The sequence below is a fragment of the Balaenoptera physalus genome (genome assembly GCF_965194825.1).
Source record: "Balaenoptera physalus genome assembly, chromosome: 14".
NCBI classification, from domain to species: Eukaryota; Metazoa; Chordata; class Mammalia; order Artiodactyla; family Balaenopteridae; genus Balaenoptera; species Balaenoptera physalus.
The window spans coordinates 14669943-14688211 of NC_138893.1; the positions used below are offsets into that span (position 1 = coordinate 14669943).

The window sequence follows — 18269 nt, forward strand, 5'->3', positions numbered from 1 at the left end:
ACAGGCAGGCACCCAACCAGGCTCCTGTCCTGATTGCCAGCCATTCCGAGCCGCTGCAGCCTGAGCCAGAGGCCCGACTGAAGGCGAGAAACAGGTTAAATAGGAAAGTCAAGATGGAATATTCTGGAGGGTTAGATGTCTTTTTTTTCTGCAAGACTTCACGAGGTTGGTATGGAAGGGCCTTTCCTCTACATCACCCTGCCTCCCTGGCAACGTGCTGGGGAGTGAGACAGAACAGCAGACTCAGCAGTCACGGCAGCCAGTGTAGACGGAGCGGAATCAGGCGCGATTCGTGTGGACCACAAGGCCTCGTGTGGCAGCAGGCGCCGGGCTGCGGCAGAAGCCATGTGACACCCACTCAGGCGCCGAACAGCATGAACTTCTACTTGCATCTGGTGAGCTAAAGCCAGGAACACCTCCCCCACTAGGAATGGGTAAGACATGCAGCAGTTCTGGGACTTCAATGGCCATTTCCCTTGTCGTATTGAAAACGCGTGGTCCTAAGCACCAAGGCTAAGCAGAGTGTCGAACAGAACTTGACTAGGAGGCTCTCTGTATCTAAGGAAATAAGATTCAAAGATACAGTGGCCTACCTGGAAAATTCACAATCGGGGCCCACGAAGGCCCCCTGGCTTCTGTATGGGGAGCCAATTAAACCAGTAGGGAGCCATTCAGAGACTTGGTGGAAGAGTTTTAAGGCCAAGGACAACTACGGTTATATTCAACTGATTTCACTGAGCCCTACAACATGGGGATGATTACTCAGGACAACTTGGTGGCTTTTTTTTTTTTAATGTATTATTTTTAAAATATTTATTTATTTTGGCTGCGCTGGGTCTTAGTTGCAGCATGTGGGATCTTTAGTTGCGGCATGCAGACTTCTTAGTTGCAGCATGCAGGCTTCTTAGTTGTGGCATGCATGCGGGATCTAGTTCCCTGACCAGGGATCAAACCCGGGCTCCCTGCATTGGGAGCGGGGAGTCTTACCCACTGGACCACCAGGGAAGTCCCCAGCTTGGTGGCTTTTTAATTAGGCCGTTTGTGTTTGCATTTGGCTCTGCTAACAACCAGCTCTGAGACCTCAGTCCTTCCAGAAAGCATGAAATGAGATGATGCAATGGGGGCAGTCAGCATCCTTCCTAACGCTGCAGGGACGTGCTGAAAAGGGCAAATAATGTTCCCAAGTAGCCTAACCCCCGCATCTCACAAGGGCCAGGGATCGGGTTCTTCGTCCTTTTAAAATTTTTATTTATTTATTTATGTATTTTATTTTCTGGCCGCGCTGCGCACCTTGCGGGCTCTTAGTTCCCCAACCAGGGATTGAACCCGGGGCCAAGGCAGTGAAAGCGCCGAGTCCTAACCGCTGGACCACCAGGGCTCTTTGTCCTTTTTAATTGCTTCTATTAGACTTACACTGTTGGTCAGGAAGTCTGGGAGCACTAGTGGGTTTGGTGGGGCGCGCCTGGAGGGGGTGTGTGGATTTGACTCGGGCATCCCTGTCCCCTGCCTCTCCTACCTCGGGCCCACACAAGCCCTCAGGCTGGACAACTGCTGGGGGTGTGCATGCAGCACCCAGAAAATCAAGTCTGAGCAGTACCATGAAGAGAGAAGGACTCACATCACGGACTCTTCCTGCTGAAACCCTTGTGCCTGTTTAACCCTGATGAGAGAAGACCCTCCAGAGCGGCCGCGTCAGAGCCTGTCACAGGAGGAGGTGCCAGGATGCTCAGGCCGGGTGGCCCCAGCCCTTCCTCCCCGCCCACCGTGTGTCACCCTGCCTGAGGCCCTTGAGCCCTTCCAGGGAACCTCGCACAGGGCACAGCTACGTAAACATACAAACCAAACCAACAATAAACTAGGCAACAGAAAAGATTATTTCCTCTCCCGCTGGTCTCTGGGTGCAAGGTCTCCTTTGATATTTAAATCAACACTCTCTCTACACCCTGACACAAAAGGCCACCTGCCCTCCAACCACGTAAGCCTAATGGCACACACTGCTGCAAACACCACCAGGGTTCGGTCCCCACCCCCCGAGTGGTGGTCCTGGCTGGCTGGGCTTCTCCAGGGATGTCTGCGGGGCGAGGGTGACGCAGAATTCCCTTCAGAAGGTTAACAATCCTTCTGAAGCCTTACGTGCTCCAAAGCCTTCAATCAAGCCCTGCCTAACTGTCAGTGTACTGTTAAAAAAACCAAAAGGCATCTGACTCTGATCCTTCGTCCTGGTGTAGTTACTGAGTCTAAAGAAGCTTTCAGAATCAACCAAGGCAACAACCTCTCTCCACAGATGAGATGCTACCACTAACATTAATGTCATAAAATGAGAGAAAAATAATGGGCTTGTCTAGTCTCTTAAACGTAAAAGAAAAAAAAAAATCAAAGTCTCTGTTACAAGTAAAAACTACTAAAAGTGACAGTGGCATCCTTTTTACCTCCTTTCCTCGCCCCCTTCCCCTCCTCCCAGGGTATGTCTACCCAGGGGAGAATGTAATTTAACAGTATCCAATAGCCAAGGAGACTCAGCTCAAAAGCTTCAAGTGAAACAAACAAAAACCCCTAAACAAACAAATAAATTAAGAGTCTTTTTATCTTTATGGAATAAATACAATGCAGCTACCAATAAAGACCAAAGTCTATAAAATTTCAATGTCCCTAAACATAGGTAAAATGATTCGTATGCATTATTACAAAAAACAAAACAAAACAACACGAAAACAAATTAGAACCATTCACAAAGTAGTCAAGAAGGGACAAAGTGCCACGGCCTCTCCACCCCATCTGATTCCCATGACTACAATTCAGCCAGTCCGACAGGCTTCGCCAGGGCTCACTTTCCACCCTGTGTGGCTAAAAATGAATCCTAGAACCTGAACTACTCCCCCCACTTTTGTCAGCTTGCTTTCCAGACCTTGGATTCAGATGACATTAAAAAGTGTGCATTTTCCTTCAAAGACTTAATATGTATCTAGCATAATGCCCAACCCAAGACACTTTTAAGAATAAAAAGGGTGCTATTTATACCTTATGGGGGACTAATTATGTTCAGTAAATGGTCACTTTAATGTCTTTACAAACCCTTTCCAACTGGCACCCTGCATACCACAAACTCTTGCTTAACGGTCTTTTCAAAGCTTCCACTTTTCATTTCTACCCCTCTTGGTGGGCAGGAAAAGACCACGGTTCCAGCAGAATTGGAAACGGTTTGGTGTCCGAAGACACAAGGCTCATACGTACCCAGGTTTTCTCCTCCCCACACATCCATCATCATGTCATATTTCCCCAGTTCTTCAAAATAGAACTTATCCATCACGAACAGCCCTCCAGCAATCATAGGGGTTCTAAAGAGGCAGAGAGGGTAGAAGGGAAGAGAGGGAGAGATCGAAGGTCAAGGTTAGATCGCCAGCATTCTAATGCCAAGGTCAAGCCTACAGGCCGACCTTAAAAACAATAGCACGGCCGTGGTCTTTGGCTCAGAGCTCTGGGTGCCCCTCTCTGCTTGACCCCTGCTGTCTTCACGTGCCCCCCACTCGCCCTGCTCAGATGTTCCCAAGTGCGAGGGGCTGCGCGGAGCGTCCCTACGAGAGAGCAGCCGCTGGGGCTGGGACGCTCGCTGACAGCGCCCTAGGCCGGTGCTCGGCTTCTCTGTGCCGCGGTCTCCTTGGAGGATTACAGACGGTGAGGGGCTAACGCGCCCAGCGCACGTAGGGAACGCTCGATGGTGCCAGCTACCCGTGTCCTCATCCTCATCCCGGGGCAGCTTCCTCCTCTGCTGGGCGGGACCGTCATCTTCTCGCGTCCCCATCAGCCTGGGGACAGGCCAGCGACAGGACCCCAGCCCTGTGCCTGCGGAGTCGCTGTGAGAAGTCAGGGCCCCGGGCCGCACGGCTGGAGCTCACTGCTGACGGGGGACAATCGCCGCAGTGCAGACGGCGCCGGCGTCCGCAGGGCTCCCCCGTAACCACGCGTCCCTGGGGAGGCGCCCTCACCCGACCCGGCGCGGCTCAAAGCCAGCTGGTAGTGATACAAGTGCTTCCTCTGGGGAAAGGAGGGCGGAGCCCACGGAGGAGGCGGAGCCCACCGGGGGCGGGCAGGAGGCTCCCACTCGCTGCCCACCGCCTCCCCAGTCCCCGAGGGCAGCCCGAGACCCCACCCTGTGCGGGAAAACGCTCTACGCCACCAAGACACGAAGGACGTGGAACTGGCAGATTTGATACACGTACACAGAAAAAAATCTCGAAATACTTTACCCTATAATCTGGAGGCAGAGACTCTCCCCTGAGCTAGGACGAGGGGAAATGGGGGTGTGGCTGGAAGGTGAGAGCTCGACTAGGTCCCCAGGGAACATGGGGCCTGCTGTCTCATCTTCCACCCCAGAGAAGGGCACCCGAAGGACGCCTGCCTGGCACTTACTTTATGGGGGCGACCGGGTTCCCCTGCCGCGACCGTCTCTGCTCAGGTGTCATGTAATCCCATTTGAACACCAAGTTCCAGTCAAAGCCTGCTGGTCACAGAAGAGAGAAAAAACACAGGATGCTGTGAGAACAGGCTGTCTGCTCCCAGCACCGGTCCCTCACAGCTTAAAAATATTTGGTATTTGGAATGGACTCACTGTAACCCAAACAAAGGAAAAACAAACAAACAAACCAAAACGACGCAGAAGGAAGAGAGAGTGACTGGGGGGGTCAGGGAGACCAGCGGGGGGGACGCACATTGAAATCTTCTTCCCCCAAGAAGCTTACCCAAAACAGAAGATGTGGGTCAGGCTTTTCTAAAACCAAAATGCAGAAGAATAAATGTGAAATAAGAGAACTGGAGTCTTTGAGGGCATATCCAAGGGCTGTAAGGAGGCGGGAAAGAAGAAGGATGGATTTAAGAAAAAATCTGCCAGGTGCCCCCAACATGGTCCCAGGGAAGGGACGGCAGGGAGGGGCAAGAGTGTGGGCAAGAGTAGGTGGAAACGAGCTGACAGAAGCAGCGAAGGGGCAAGCGAGCTTCATTTCTGATAACATGGCACCGGCCCCAGGTCACTTCTAGAATCCACAGGCCGTGCGGGGTGGCAGAGCCCGGGCCTGGCCCCTGGACATGGTTTCTGGCTTTCGCAGGCCCCTGGTCCACAGCTGTCGGGTCTTGTCCTTACTCAGAAGGTACCCGGCACACCCCACCTGCGGACGCTCTCCAGAGCATGGGCCGCGTTGCCCAGGGTCTGACAGCCAAGCCTCACTGCTCCAGGGCCATCCATCCCTCAGCCCTCTGCCATCAGGCTTTCTGTCCGCAGGGCTGGTGCAATGCCTAAGTTCAGACTTTCCGTCTGTGCGCTCCAAATCCAGCATTTATCTGCCCTGACAGCCCCGGTGCCTGCAGCCTGAACAGGGTAGGATGGCACAGGGGCTCGGGGGCTCCTGGGCTGGCGTGGCACACATTATGGCTCCATCAGAGGACAGAAAGGTGCCCCAGCTGTCCCTGTAGAGCGCAGCGGGCTGGCAAATGGGAGCGAGGGGCTGGAGGGCCAGGCACAGTAATGCACGGAGAGGAAACAGACACAGACTGATTGTCTGAGGAGCCCGGCTCTCCCCAGACACGGCCTGCTGCGCACACAAGCACCGCCAGCCAGGGAAAAGCAGACGTCCCGGCTGCACTGCTGACGGAACACAAAGGCCTCGACTGGCCAGCTGATGTAACATTACCTGCATTCTGGGGGGAACGTTCATTATTATTTCGTGTATCAATTTGGTCCGAAGAGCCAAGCGATATTAGATTTTAAAAAATATGCTAAAAACATCATGCTTGATTTTTTTTTTTCCTAAAAGGGGTTTGGTAAAATGCTCTTCGAGTGAACCCGGCCCGGCCCTGGGGCAGCGGGAGGCTGCTCCCACGCAGGGCGCCTCACCGTCCCGCACCGGCTCCGCCGTAAGCGGCTGCCACGGGAGAAGGAGAGCCGTCACATCTCAGCTCCTGCACATGCTCGGGGGGGGACACACTCTGGACACTAACGCTTTCTTGACAGCCAAGGCTCCCAACTCCTTACAGCCCCAGCGTGCTCACCATCTTCTAAGGCTCTCCTGACTCTTGTTTCCCAACCTAAGTGCGTCCTCCCAGCATGACAGCCGGCCAGAGGCCCCTGGGGAGCTGCCTGGTCACAGCCCTGCCCTCTTCCGGCCGCCCTGTGCGGCTGCACTATTATCAACCTGTTTCTCAGACAGGGACGCCGGGGGGCGGAGGGAAAGCAGCTCCCGTGGCGACACGGCCTGAAAGAGGCACCAGAGCCCGGGCCTCCCTGGCCGGTCCCAGCGTTCTGCTTTCGGAGGTTCCGTCGTAGGTTACGGTTCTACTGTCTTTTTTTTGATGTCTGTTGACCCTCAGTCTGTGTGTCTGTCTGGAACAGTCCGTCTCCTAATCAGCTCAAAATGTTGGAGATGGGAAAAGAAGCCCCTCATTTTACAGAAAGAAACAGGGGTACTAGGATGCTGGAAAAAAGAGTTCACTCATCTCAGGTGTGAAAAATCAATAGTGAATAAATTACACACAGAAGGCAAAGGTTCTGACATCTCTTTTATATTTCTTTCTACAGCAGGCTTTGCTGAATTCTTGGCTCTCAGCCGAGGTCTGAGAGGCAAGGCTGCCGGCCAGCTGAGATTCAGAGCATGAAGCATTTACTGGGCTGTGTGGGAGCCCCGGCGCCACAGGTCACCCCCATGTACACACAGTCCTGGGGACACAGGGGAGCCTGGGGCTACAGGTCACCCCCATACACACACAGTCCCTGGGACACAGGTCACCCCCATGTACACAAAGTCCCAGGGACACAGGTCACCCCATGTACACACAGTCCCGGGGACACAGGTCACCCCCATGTACACAAAGTCCTGGGGACACAGGTCACCCCCATGTACACACAGTCCCGGGGACACAGGTCACCCCCATGTACACACAGTCCCGGGGACACAGGTCACCCCATGTACACACAGTCCCGGGGACACAGGTCACCCCATGTACACACAGTCCCAGGGACACAGGTCACCCCCATGTACACACGGTCCCGGGACACAGGTCACCCCCATGTACACACGGTCCCGGGGACACAGGTCACCCCCATGTACACACGGTCCCGGGGACACAGGTCACCCCCATGTATACACGGTCCCGGGGACACAGGTCACCCCCATGTACACACAGTCCCCGGGACACAGGTCACCCCCATGTACACACGGTCCTGGGGACACGTCATCCCCGTGTACACATGGTCCCCGGGGACACAGGTCACCCCTGTGCACACACGGTCCCGGGGACACAGGTCACCCCCGTGCACACACGGTCCCGGGGACACAGGTCACCCCCGTGTACACAGTCCCGGGGACACAGGTCACCCCCGTGCACACACAGTCCAGGGGACACAGGGACAACAGTAGGAGCCCGCTCCTCAGGCGGGGCTAGCGTCACTCCCGTGCACCCATCAGCTTCATGAAGCTCCTCACGAGAACAGTTTCCCCAGGTGGGGTCCAGGAGCCCCTGGGGGTCCTCAGGCCCTTTCAGGGGGTGTGTGACGTTAAAACTGCTTTCAGATTTATGCTAAGGCCCTACAGGCCCCTTTCAATCTCATTTTTCCGAAGTGCAGGAAGGAGTGTTCCGGAAGCTGCAGGACGGGCAGCGCCCACGTGGCTGCATCGCCTGGTGTTCTCACCGTTTCTCAGCCTTCCCTTCTAACACAGCAAACGCTGATCGGTACGGCCTATGTGAACAAAGCTCTCTGGGGCCTTCACTATGAATTTTTAAGAAGGTCAAGAGAGTATCAGACAAATCACTGTGGGAGCCCGCGGAGGGAGGGTTCGAGGGGTCACACTTGAGCCGCGAGGACCCCAGGAAACCGGCGGGGTCGTTCAGATAAAGGTTCCCCAGAAAGGCTCCACCACGGCGGGACGTGGGCGGCCCGTGGGCAGGAGAGGCTGACAGCCAGGCCGCGGGAGGGCTGCGCTCCGCAGGCCGCGGGGCCCAGGAGTCACGGGTGAGCGGGGCGGATGGGCTTCCAGCAGGAGACGGACGCTGCGGCGAGGGGGAGGGTGAAGAGGGCGGACCCCCGTCGGCCTGGCGCCTCCACACCGGCTCCCACGGGGCCGGCTCTGTACGCCAAGCCGGTACCAGGGACGCGAACCACGCCTACCGCCCAGGGGAGGCGAGGCCGCTTCTGTCCCCCGGTGAGCCCCGCCAGCTGAACGCAGGGGCGCCCTTGGCCGCGGCCCCGCGCAGGCGCCGTCGCCATCCCCGGGCCCCGTGCGGACAGGCCGGGCCCCGCGCAGCACCTACCGCCTTTTAGGTCCGCAGACGCGCCCACGTACTGAAAGTTGTCCATGTTGATGACGTCGATGATGGGGGACACGACGCGGGTCCTGTCCTGCAACGCACGAAGGCAACAGCAGGTGTCAGAGGCAGCCGGGACCGGCACAGGCGGGGGCCTGAGTGTCCGCGCTCACGGGGAGACCGCCGCGCCGGTCCCCCGCCACCCCACGCCCTGGGGCGCCCGGCTGGGCACCTGCAGCCCTGCGCTGCGCTGGGTGTCGGGGGCGCAGGGGACGCTGCCCCCCCGGAGGCGCCCGGGCGCACGGGGCTGCCCCACGGGTGTTCACTGGCTGAGGGCAAGCCTCTCCCGGGACCGCTCCTGAGTTGTTTTTTTTTTCCCCTAACAGCCAGGAGCAAATGTCAATTTTTATTAATTCCAAAGAAGGAGTTCTCAGAGCGCACCAGCGTGAGACTACAGTGTTTTATTTAGTGTTTTCCCAAATGTCAAACCTCAACCATGGAGTAACTTTCATTCTAACAGGATCTAAGCTCGGCTGTATTTAAACATCGGTAATTTGCGAGCTGCAGGAAACCTCAGGCAAGGAAGGACTCACGGCTGAGACGCCCACACAGATGCGTCCACGGGCCTGGGAGCCGAGTGTGGTGTAGAGGTTGCAACCTCATCACAGCGGACGGTGACCGAACTGACTAGAGAACCCGGAGCCCGAGTCTGTCTTACCCGCGATCCCACCAAACACAAAACATTCCCTTAGGCTGAGGCCTCTCTTTATGCCACACTGTCACTGCTCTGGTTAGAGTTTGGGAACACAAGGTCTTTGAACTCTCCTGCCCTCTTTAAACCGGGCTAGTTGGTGCTGGGGAGGAACTCTGCCCCACGCCGACAGGGAACACAAGGGTGACGCTTCCCTGAGCCATGGCAAGAACCTGAATCAGCCAGAGAAAGACTTCGAAAAACAAATTAGTAACAGGGCAAGCAGAGCTAAGCACGTAACACATCGGAGGACCACACTCAGAGAACAGTGGGAAGTTCCACCACCACCAGGTGTACAGTGTGGAGGCCCAAGCACAAAGGGTGACGTCCTCCATGCCGGGCTCAGCCCGGGGACGGTGCCACAGATCATAAGCTGCCCCATGTCCAAGTCCACTCCCTTTATTTTGATTTCTTTTGATAGGACTAGAGTGAGGGAGAATGACCATTCTCAACTCTTCCCATTCTTTCTTCAGGAGGTGGGGGGCTGTTTAAATAACCCTGACAGTCTGGCCACGAAGCACGCGGCCTCCACGTGCCCGGGTATCTTGTGCAGCTTTCATTTTGCCTCTGCGTCCCTGGGACACACAGCCTGGTGGAGTGAGCAGCCGGGGACGGGGCCCCCAGGATGGGCATGTGTGTGTGTGTGAGAGGACTCAGGGAGGGACTCAGTGAAACCCGCTTTGCAGCCTGGGCTCTGCCCCCTGTATGAGTTTTGGTTAAGTGATTAAAGTTCCCTGAACCCCAGTGCCCTCAACTGTCACATGGGGGTGAAACCCTGGATTAAGGTAACGTGTAAAGCATCCAGCACGTAGTTAGCGCTCAGTTAACGGCAGTGAACGTGAGGGTCACAGCACTAGTAGTTTGTCTTATTTCATGTCTCAGGACTCACTGCCCATCCGCGATCCCTGCTGCGGTGCAAAAAGAATGACTTTACTATTTCTCTAGTACTTTCATTACATCTACTTTACTGTCTCAAGGAAGTGCTTTCTTAGCAGGGAGGAAAGAAAGTCAATAAAACAAGCAGAAGGCAAGAGAGATCACAAGAGGCCAAAGGTGATACTAGTGATGTTTCTAGAAGGCGAAGGTGCACGATCCCGGGTCAACTGACAGCCTCACGCGTCCCTGTGTGGTTGGGACTGCGCCCCTCCCCACGAGCCGCAGCCTGGGTCTCAGGGCAGCACGGCCGGGCCGGGGACCCTGCGGCCTCTGTCCTCAGCTCTCTGCCCCCTCTGAGCTCAGAGAGTCAGTGCAAAGCTTCAGGCAGGGAAGGAAGACCCACCCCCCTAGGGGAAGGGCTGTCTTAGCCTCTGCTGACCCTGGCCTCCTACCTGACAAATGAATTTCCCCTATTGATAGATTCCTGCGGTGGATAAAATCCTCGTAGGACAGTGTCGCAGAGGCCCTTCCCCCGGCCCACACCCTCACCTCGGCCACCCTCTCCAGGAGGGGCTCTAGCCAGTGGTCGTTGCACTCGCAGTGGCTATCCAGGAACGTCAGGACCTTGGCCTGGGCCGCGTCGGCCCCCCGCACCCGCGAGCGCATCAGGCCTGTGGAGTGAGTCCAAAAACACGTCAGGGGAGAACGCCCAGGGAACGCGAGAAAGAGAAACAAGAACTGTACCCCCCAGCACCTGCACCGACACCGACACCTCCCCACGCAGCCCTCTTGCTGGGCACGGAGTTTATCGCCAACACGCGTGGAGGGATCAATACCGCCTTGCGGTTACCCAGGTAAGAGTTCTGTCAGGACCTTTTTTTTTAAGTTAATTGGGTGACTGAGAAAACAACTTGGAACTAGTGCCTTATGAGGAAGGCTTTTACATAACTGAAGTCTCCTTTATCAAGCCACTGAAATGTGGAACTTCTAAAACTAATCTCCTTTGACACAGCAACAGAGTTTTCTAATTAACTGGGCTAAGGCACGTGTCACCCAGACACTTCAAGTACTAATGGGGCCAAATTTAATGGTGATAATTTAATGATAACAGTGTTGTGAATATCTGTGTGTTCTAAGACTCATCACGAGCCAAATTTACATAAATGATAAAGCCCAGTTGTTTGGCTTTTACACAAAATTAGTTACACTGTTGGTCAAATTACACAATTTATATAGCTGTGATCTGTTAGTAATATCGTTTTTTATTATCACACATAGTAATATTCATCACTAGATGGTGTGGTCATAAGTGGCTTCCGCTATGTACGCTGGGCTTTATCTATCCATGGAGATGTGAGATTATTCACAACCGGTAAGGACAGTGGTGTGAGTTCTTTATGCAGCACAGTGGTCAGAAAGGATTTTCCATGATTCTTAAAGAGCTGCATGCTAGAGTAGGAAAAAGGCCAATGATTTCTAGTTCTGGTATTATGGAGCAGCTTGTAATAGGCAAACCCTCTCTCAGAGAACAAGTATAAACTGAGCAAAATAGAAAATGCAACTATAGGAAAGGGCTAGAGTAGCCAAGGGCAGGCAGAAACTAGAGGGCATTCAACCCTTAAAAGAAGAAAATCACACAGAGTGAAATCCCTGTAAACATGGTATTTGCCCCCGATGTTACTCTCCAATCCACTGCAGTGCAGCCTTTTTTGGCTTGAGGTGTCAGAGGGTAGAGTTTGGGGTTGGAGAGTGGCTGGAAACAGAAGGAGGAGATCCTGGGAAGGAGCTAAGTCCCAAATCTGGTGATAACTGCCCTTAAATCCTTGGCGGACGCCTGAACCTGCAGGCACAGGGGAGACCCCAAGGAGTCCATGAAGAGAAACAATTAGAAGACAGAAAGAACTAAGATTTCAGCTGGAATCAGGGACACAATTTTTGGCAATTGAGTTGTGCTTAGAAGGACTTGGCAAATACCTCATTTCTACAGAAACTCCAGAGGGAACACATTTAGGAATATGGACTATGTCTCAGGAATAAGGGATTCATCCAAGATACACTTATGCTAGCAAAGTACAAAGACAAGCCTACACAAGTTCAAAGTCATGAGCTAGTAAGTTAATTGCCCAGTATAAGAAAGATCAACACCCTAGAGAAAGATAATGGAATCCAGTGTCTCTACAACATACCATTCATAATATCCAATATAAAATTTAAAAAATTAGTAGACAAGAGAAGAGAAAAATGTGATCCATATCCAAGAGAAAAAAGTCAATAGAAACCCACTCTGAGATGACTCAGATGTTGAAATTAACAGATGAGGATTTTAAAGCAGCTATTATGATAACTACACCCAAGAACTCCAAGGAAATGATCATTGGAATGAGCAAACATGGGCAATTCTCAGCAGAGAAATGAAAACCACAAGAATGAAATGGATATTCCAAAACTGAAAACTGCAATTTTCTGAAATGAAAGAATTCACTGACTGCGCGTAACAGCAGATTAGAGATGTCAGAAGGACCAGTGAACTTGAAGATGGATCAATAGAGATTGATCTACCTGGTGAACAGAGAAAAAATACTGAAAGAGAAAAAAAGCCTGAGTAACCTATGGACGATATCAAGTGGTATATCATAGGTGCGCCTAGAGTCCAAGAATGAGGCATAAAAAAATATATGAAGAAATAAAAGGCCAAAAATTTCCCAAATTTGGTGAAAACTTCAACTTACATATTCAAAGGGATCAGCAAACCTGGAGCAGGATAAATAAAAAGCAAATCAAATCTAGGCAAGTCACAGTCAAACTGCTAAAAACCAAAGATAAAGAGACAATCTGGAAATCAGCGAGAGGAAACAACCCATAACACACAAGGAATCAACAATAAGCTAAAAAAAAAAAAAAAAAAAAAAAAAAAAAAAAAAAAAACAATAAGCTGACAGCTACATTCTAAACAGAAAAACAGAGGCCAGAAGACACTGGAATGACATTTTCAGAGTGCTGAAAGAAAAACTAATGGTCAACTCAGAATTCTAGTCAGAGAAAATACTCTTCAGCAATAAAGGAGAAAGAAAGATTTCTCAGATAAAGAGAAATTGAAAGATTTTATTGCCTACAACAAAAAATAAAGTTCTAAAGGTTCTCTGGGCTGAAGGGAAATGACACTAGATGGAAACCTGAAGCTGTGGAAAAAAATGAAGATACTAGAAACGAAAAATACGAGGATAAATTTTAGAGTCCATTTATACATTTGAATTTCTTTATAACTGATTATTTAAAGCAAACATTTTAACACTGCACTGTCGGGTTTAAAACATCATAACAACATATGAAGGAAACCACATGACAACAGCAGTACACAGGACAGGGAACAGAAATGGAATTAAACTGTTGCAAGGTTCTTACATTTAATGTAAAGTTGTATGGACTCTAAATAGACTGTTATAAGTTAAAGATGCATGTTGTAATCCTCATAGAAACCACTAAAAGAAATGTATAGCTAAAAAGCTATGAGAAAAATTAAAATGGAACACTAAAAAAAAAAAGACCAAAAAAACACAAAACATCACTTCAAACTACATTACAAAGCTATAGTAATCAAAACAGTATGGCCTTGGCATAAAAACAGGCACATAGATCAATGGGATAAATGGAGAGCCCAGAAATAAACACACACACATATGGCCATTAATTTACAACAAAGGAACCAAGAATACACAATGGGGAAAGGATAGTCTCTTCAATAAATGGTGATGGGAAACTGGACACATGCAAAAAAATGAAACTGGACCCCTATCTTACAACACACACAAAAATCAACTCAAAATGGATTAGAGACTTGAACGTTAAGGCCTGAAACCATAAGACTCCTAGAAGAAAATATAGGTAAGCTCCTTGACATCAGTGGTGGCAATAATTTTTTTAATTTGACACCAAAGCAAAGGCAGCAAAAGCAAAAGTAAACAAACGGGATTACATCAAACTAAAAAGCTTCTGCAGAGCAAAAAAAAAGTATTCACAATATGAAAAGGCAACCTATGGAATGGGAGAAAGTATTTGCAAATCATATAACTGATAAGGGATTAATATCCAAAATATATAAAGAACTCATACAACTCAACAGCAAAAACAAAAGCAAAAGCAAAATAATCGGTTTAAAAATGGGCAGAGGAATTTAAAGACTTTTTTTCCAAAGAAGACATATAAATGGACAACAGGTCCATGAAAAGGTGCTCAACATCACTAATCATCAGGGGCTTCAAACCAAAACTACAATAAGATATCACCTCACACTTGTCAGAATGGCTGTCATCAAAAAGACAAGCGATATCAAGTGTTGGTGAGGATGTGGAGAAAGGGGAACCCTTGTGCACTGTTGGTGGGAATGTAAATTGGTGCAGCCACTGTGGAGAACAGTATGGAGGGTCTTCAAAAATTAAAAGTAAAACTACCATACGATCCAGCAATTCCAAGGAAATAAAACCACTATCTTGAAGAGATGTCTGCACACCCCTGTTCACTGCAGCATTATTTACAATAGCCAAAACACAGAAGTGTATTCAAAAGCTGCTAAGAGAGTAGATCTTAAAAAGTTCTCATCACAAGAAAAAATATTTGTCACTGTGTGAGGTGATGGGCGTTAACTAAACTTAGTGTGGTGATCACTTCACAATATATACATCTAGCAAATCATTATGTTGTACATCTCACACAGTGTTATATGTCAATTATATCTCAATAAACTGGAAAAAAATAAATCAATCAGGCAGGACAGTGGGAACGGAGGAATAAAAAGCACACAGGACAAATAGAGAACTTGGCCTATGAACACGGTTTTGGCTCCGCTACCATTATTAAATAGCTGGATGACCTTGAAAAAGACACTTAACCTCTTTCAACTTTAATATTTCCATCTGCACAATGAGAAGGACTAGGTTTTCAGCCTTCAAAGTACATCAGTATTATTGAAATGCAGATGTCCAGGCCCCACCCCTAGAAAAACAAAAATCTTTATTCAATTGTGGGTCGGGTCAAGGCATGGTCTTCTTTTAAATTCCCCAAGTGATTGTAATGAATAGCCAGATTAAGAATCGCTGGCACAATTAAATCCCCAGCACTAAATGAACCCAAGGCCATGATTTTATGCAACTGATTTTCTCTGTCACCTAGTAGCATTGCTATGAGCATTTGTGTATATGTGTAACTGTTTGGGATACACACACAAGCACACATACATTTGCGTGTGTGCATTTTCTCACTCGACTGTCACATTCCTCACTTGTTCCATATAGTTCTACCATAATCTGGCTTCCCGCAGCTGCCCCTCTTCATTCCTTCCCAAAACAATGCCTCAATGTGGGTTCTTACCCACGTGAACAGCCTAATGTAAAGCAAATGCATAGTGTATATTTAGAAGGACCGCTTTTGATTTCTAAGCAGGTTAAAGGCTCTCTCTGATAAAGCTAGCACGTGGTTTGTCAGTTATAAAATGCCCACATGAAAGCTAATTTCTTTCTTTTATTCCCTCCTCCCGCCTCATCTTCTTTTTTCCCCTGTGCCAGCAGACACTTTGGGTTTGAATTCAACAAGTTATCATGTAGTTTCTTTAGGGGCAAATACAATGCAAGATTCTGGTTTAATCTCAGCTTGGGGGGCAGATGTGAGTCCAGCAAACAGCTTGCTTAGGGGCAAGGGTGACCCCATTGTTTATGCATCTTGAACATCTGGATTGATGACCTTAGTTGGTTAAAATATGGTGTTGATGACATCGCCCTAACAGGCTCACCCACTGCCAATAAAGTGGACTCGATCAGCCCAGCTCCAGCAAAGACAGGACTGACAGCAGGTTTCGAGGCTGGCATTTGCAAAATCCAATAAGCACGTAACGCCGGTGCTCTTTCCCTTGTTTTGGATGGTTCACCTTGGGCAGGCTGTCAAACTGGAACCCCAGTTATTTTACCAGATGCCTGCAGCGTGGAGTCATTAAAGTTCTCATTGCTAAATCTCTGTTTTTCTTCTAAATTCTAGTACTCAAGGGACTGATAAGACTTCCTAGGTTGTGAAAGAAAAGAGAGAAGCCAGTTTTCTAAATACATAAATAAAAGCGTAAGTTGAACTCTTGCCCTGGTGCACAAACAATTTCAATTAGTTAAGCTTTCGATATTCTTCCTAGGTTTGCTGGGAGAGGCTCCCAAGAGGCTCTATTGGAGGAAGGCAGACAAAACACGAGACAGTTCATTGTTCTTGGAGCTGAAACGCTTCTTCACATTATTACTGGGCTCAGGAAAAGTCAGAATTCAACTGTCTTGGTACTGAATTGAGAAAAGTCTTACCTTCTCGCCGATCATTTCTGAGAACCCGCACTTTCTCAATTTTCCCCAAGAGTGCCCCGTCTTCCGCTAGGAAAAGAAAAGAAGCAAAGCTTTTGAACCTCAAGTTAACTAACGGAGGGCTCGGTGGGCAGGGACGGTGATTCTCCATCACCTTCGGGCTGGTGAGCCCCTCGGGGCATCAGAGAGGCACCCTCTTTTTGCGGCCCCTACTTCCGGCCTTTTCTCGAAACTCGTGCTTAGCACCCACAGCCCAGGAAGGCTGGCACCCAGGAGAAGGGCCAGACGGAGGGGGATGCTGGCGGGCGGGGGGAGGAAATCCGTCTCTACTTACGGTCATTGCTGTAGTCATCCACCAAAATGATTTCTTTTATCAGGCGGGGTGGGCTTTTCTTAAGCACGCTGAGGAAAGGCAGAAAGATAAAGCTGCAGGCCTTTCAGGCTACGACTGGGGTGTGCAATTCTCATCCCTCGGCCCCTCTGGGGCTGCACAGTCAGGTGACCTGTCTGCACCCCCAAAGACAGCCCCGGCCCGGCTGCGCTGGGGACCCGGCCCTTGTTCAGCATCCCTGCTGGGGGACGTCCCCTGCCCGCAGAAGCGGCAACGGGTGGGCAACGGATGGCAGCTGCTGGCCTCACCTGACCACCGTCCTCAGCAAGGCCGACCTGGCTTCGTTGTGAAACGTGATCACCACGCTGGTGGCCGGCAGATCTACCCGCCACTGCTTCCGCTGACACCTGAAGGAGGAGGAAGAGCGACCTGAACGACGAGCCCGGACAAGCCCCGGCCAGGCGCGCCCCGGCCAGTGCGGGCAGGTGGCCCTGCAGGACGGGCGCTCGGGGTGGACCTGTCGTCTGCAGGGGGCCCTGGCCTATTCCGAGATACAGCGACAACGGGACATAAGGACACAGAAAAACACAACCAGAGCAACATTTTAAAAGATGAGAGATTTCAGTGAAAAGTAACATATTGAGAACATCTTTCTAACATGTTGAAAAAAAAAAGGGTGTTTCAAAACAGTGAAATCCCATTTAGTCTCACATGCAGATACACCTCTATAGACGTGCTTTTCACGGTTCACAGTGGTTATTTCTGAGGGGTGGAACCAACTGTGCATGGCTGCTCTTTTCCCGTTTCCTACTTTGCCTGCGGCAAGCACGTGAACTGCCGGGATTCTTCCCAAAGCTGGGTGTGGCACCTGGCACTACCCCACTGACGGCTCCCCCGATCCCGGAATGCAGGACACACGCCCCTCACCACACCGGACCACGTCCACACGACGTAGGGGACAGCGGTGCAGGCTGCTGCGAGCGAGGGAAGGATGGGTGGGCACCTGAGCCCGTCGGCTCCCCCTTCCACTTGCAGCAGTACTGAAAGAACCCAGGACCGCTCTGAAGAAAGTCGATTCAGGCCTGCAAAACTACGGGCAGGTTACAACAGGCACTTGTCACGTCTGGTCCCTGCAGACAGACACAAGGCTGCCAGGGCCCTGAATGGCTGCTTGAAAACACAGGACGCTATAGCCCTAGGCTGAAGATAATGAGGCATCACCCACTAGGCGACAGAAAGGACCAGTAAAGGGAGACTGGGCTCTGCAGAACCCATCATTAAGGGACCCTTCAATCCCTTGAAGGCTCCATGAACTTGAAGAACATGCCAGTGTAGAGGTGACACTCCAGAGAACCATGAGAGAACAAGACCCCTGGGCAGGCTTACAGCTCGCGAGGACGTCTGTGAACAGTCAAATCGTGGCGTGAGTGCATTCAGGGAGTTACCAGGCTGGTGGTACTACTGAAGCCGGGAGGGGGAAGGGGTGGGACGGACAGCTAAAGTATCTTTGGCCTCTGGAAGCAGTTCTCAACCAGTCATTTTGTACCCAAGGTGGAGAGGGTGACAGCCTTGCCTGCAGTAGGGTAGGGACCACCAGCCGGCGCCCAGGACGTGGTCCCTCCAGGCTGCGCTCACCATCTGGGGGTCCCTGCACTGGTATCACTTCAGTGGTTTCCACTGGAGAAGCTGGAAAACC

At 50.8% G+C, this 18269-nt stretch overlaps 1 protein-coding gene across 2 annotated transcripts in view; it reads right to left on the bottom strand.

Annotated features, from left to right (window-relative positions):
* Nucleotides 1-18269, bottom strand: part of GALNT2 (polypeptide N-acetylgalactosaminyltransferase 2) — a 178872-nt gene that overhangs the window by 19580 nt on the left and 141023 nt on the right. Inside the window, exons 4-10 of one of the 2 annotated variants that reach the window (XM_082424020.1) lie at nucleotides 16882-16980; nucleotides 16577-16644; nucleotides 16246-16311; nucleotides 10466-10587; nucleotides 8296-8383; nucleotides 4408-4495; nucleotides 3232-3335 (exon numbers count right to left, since the gene is read on the bottom strand). In XM_082424020.1, the coding sequence (XP_082280146.1) occupies nucleotides 3232-3335; nucleotides 4408-4495; nucleotides 8296-8383; nucleotides 10466-10587; nucleotides 16246-16311; nucleotides 16577-16644; nucleotides 16882-16980 (635 nt within the window). Of the gene's footprint in view, nucleotides 1-3231; nucleotides 3336-4407; nucleotides 4499-8295; nucleotides 8384-10465; nucleotides 10588-16245; nucleotides 16312-16576; nucleotides 16645-16881; nucleotides 16981-18269 lie in introns of both variants that reach the window. The other variant, XM_082424019.1, reaches the window with a different exon arrangement.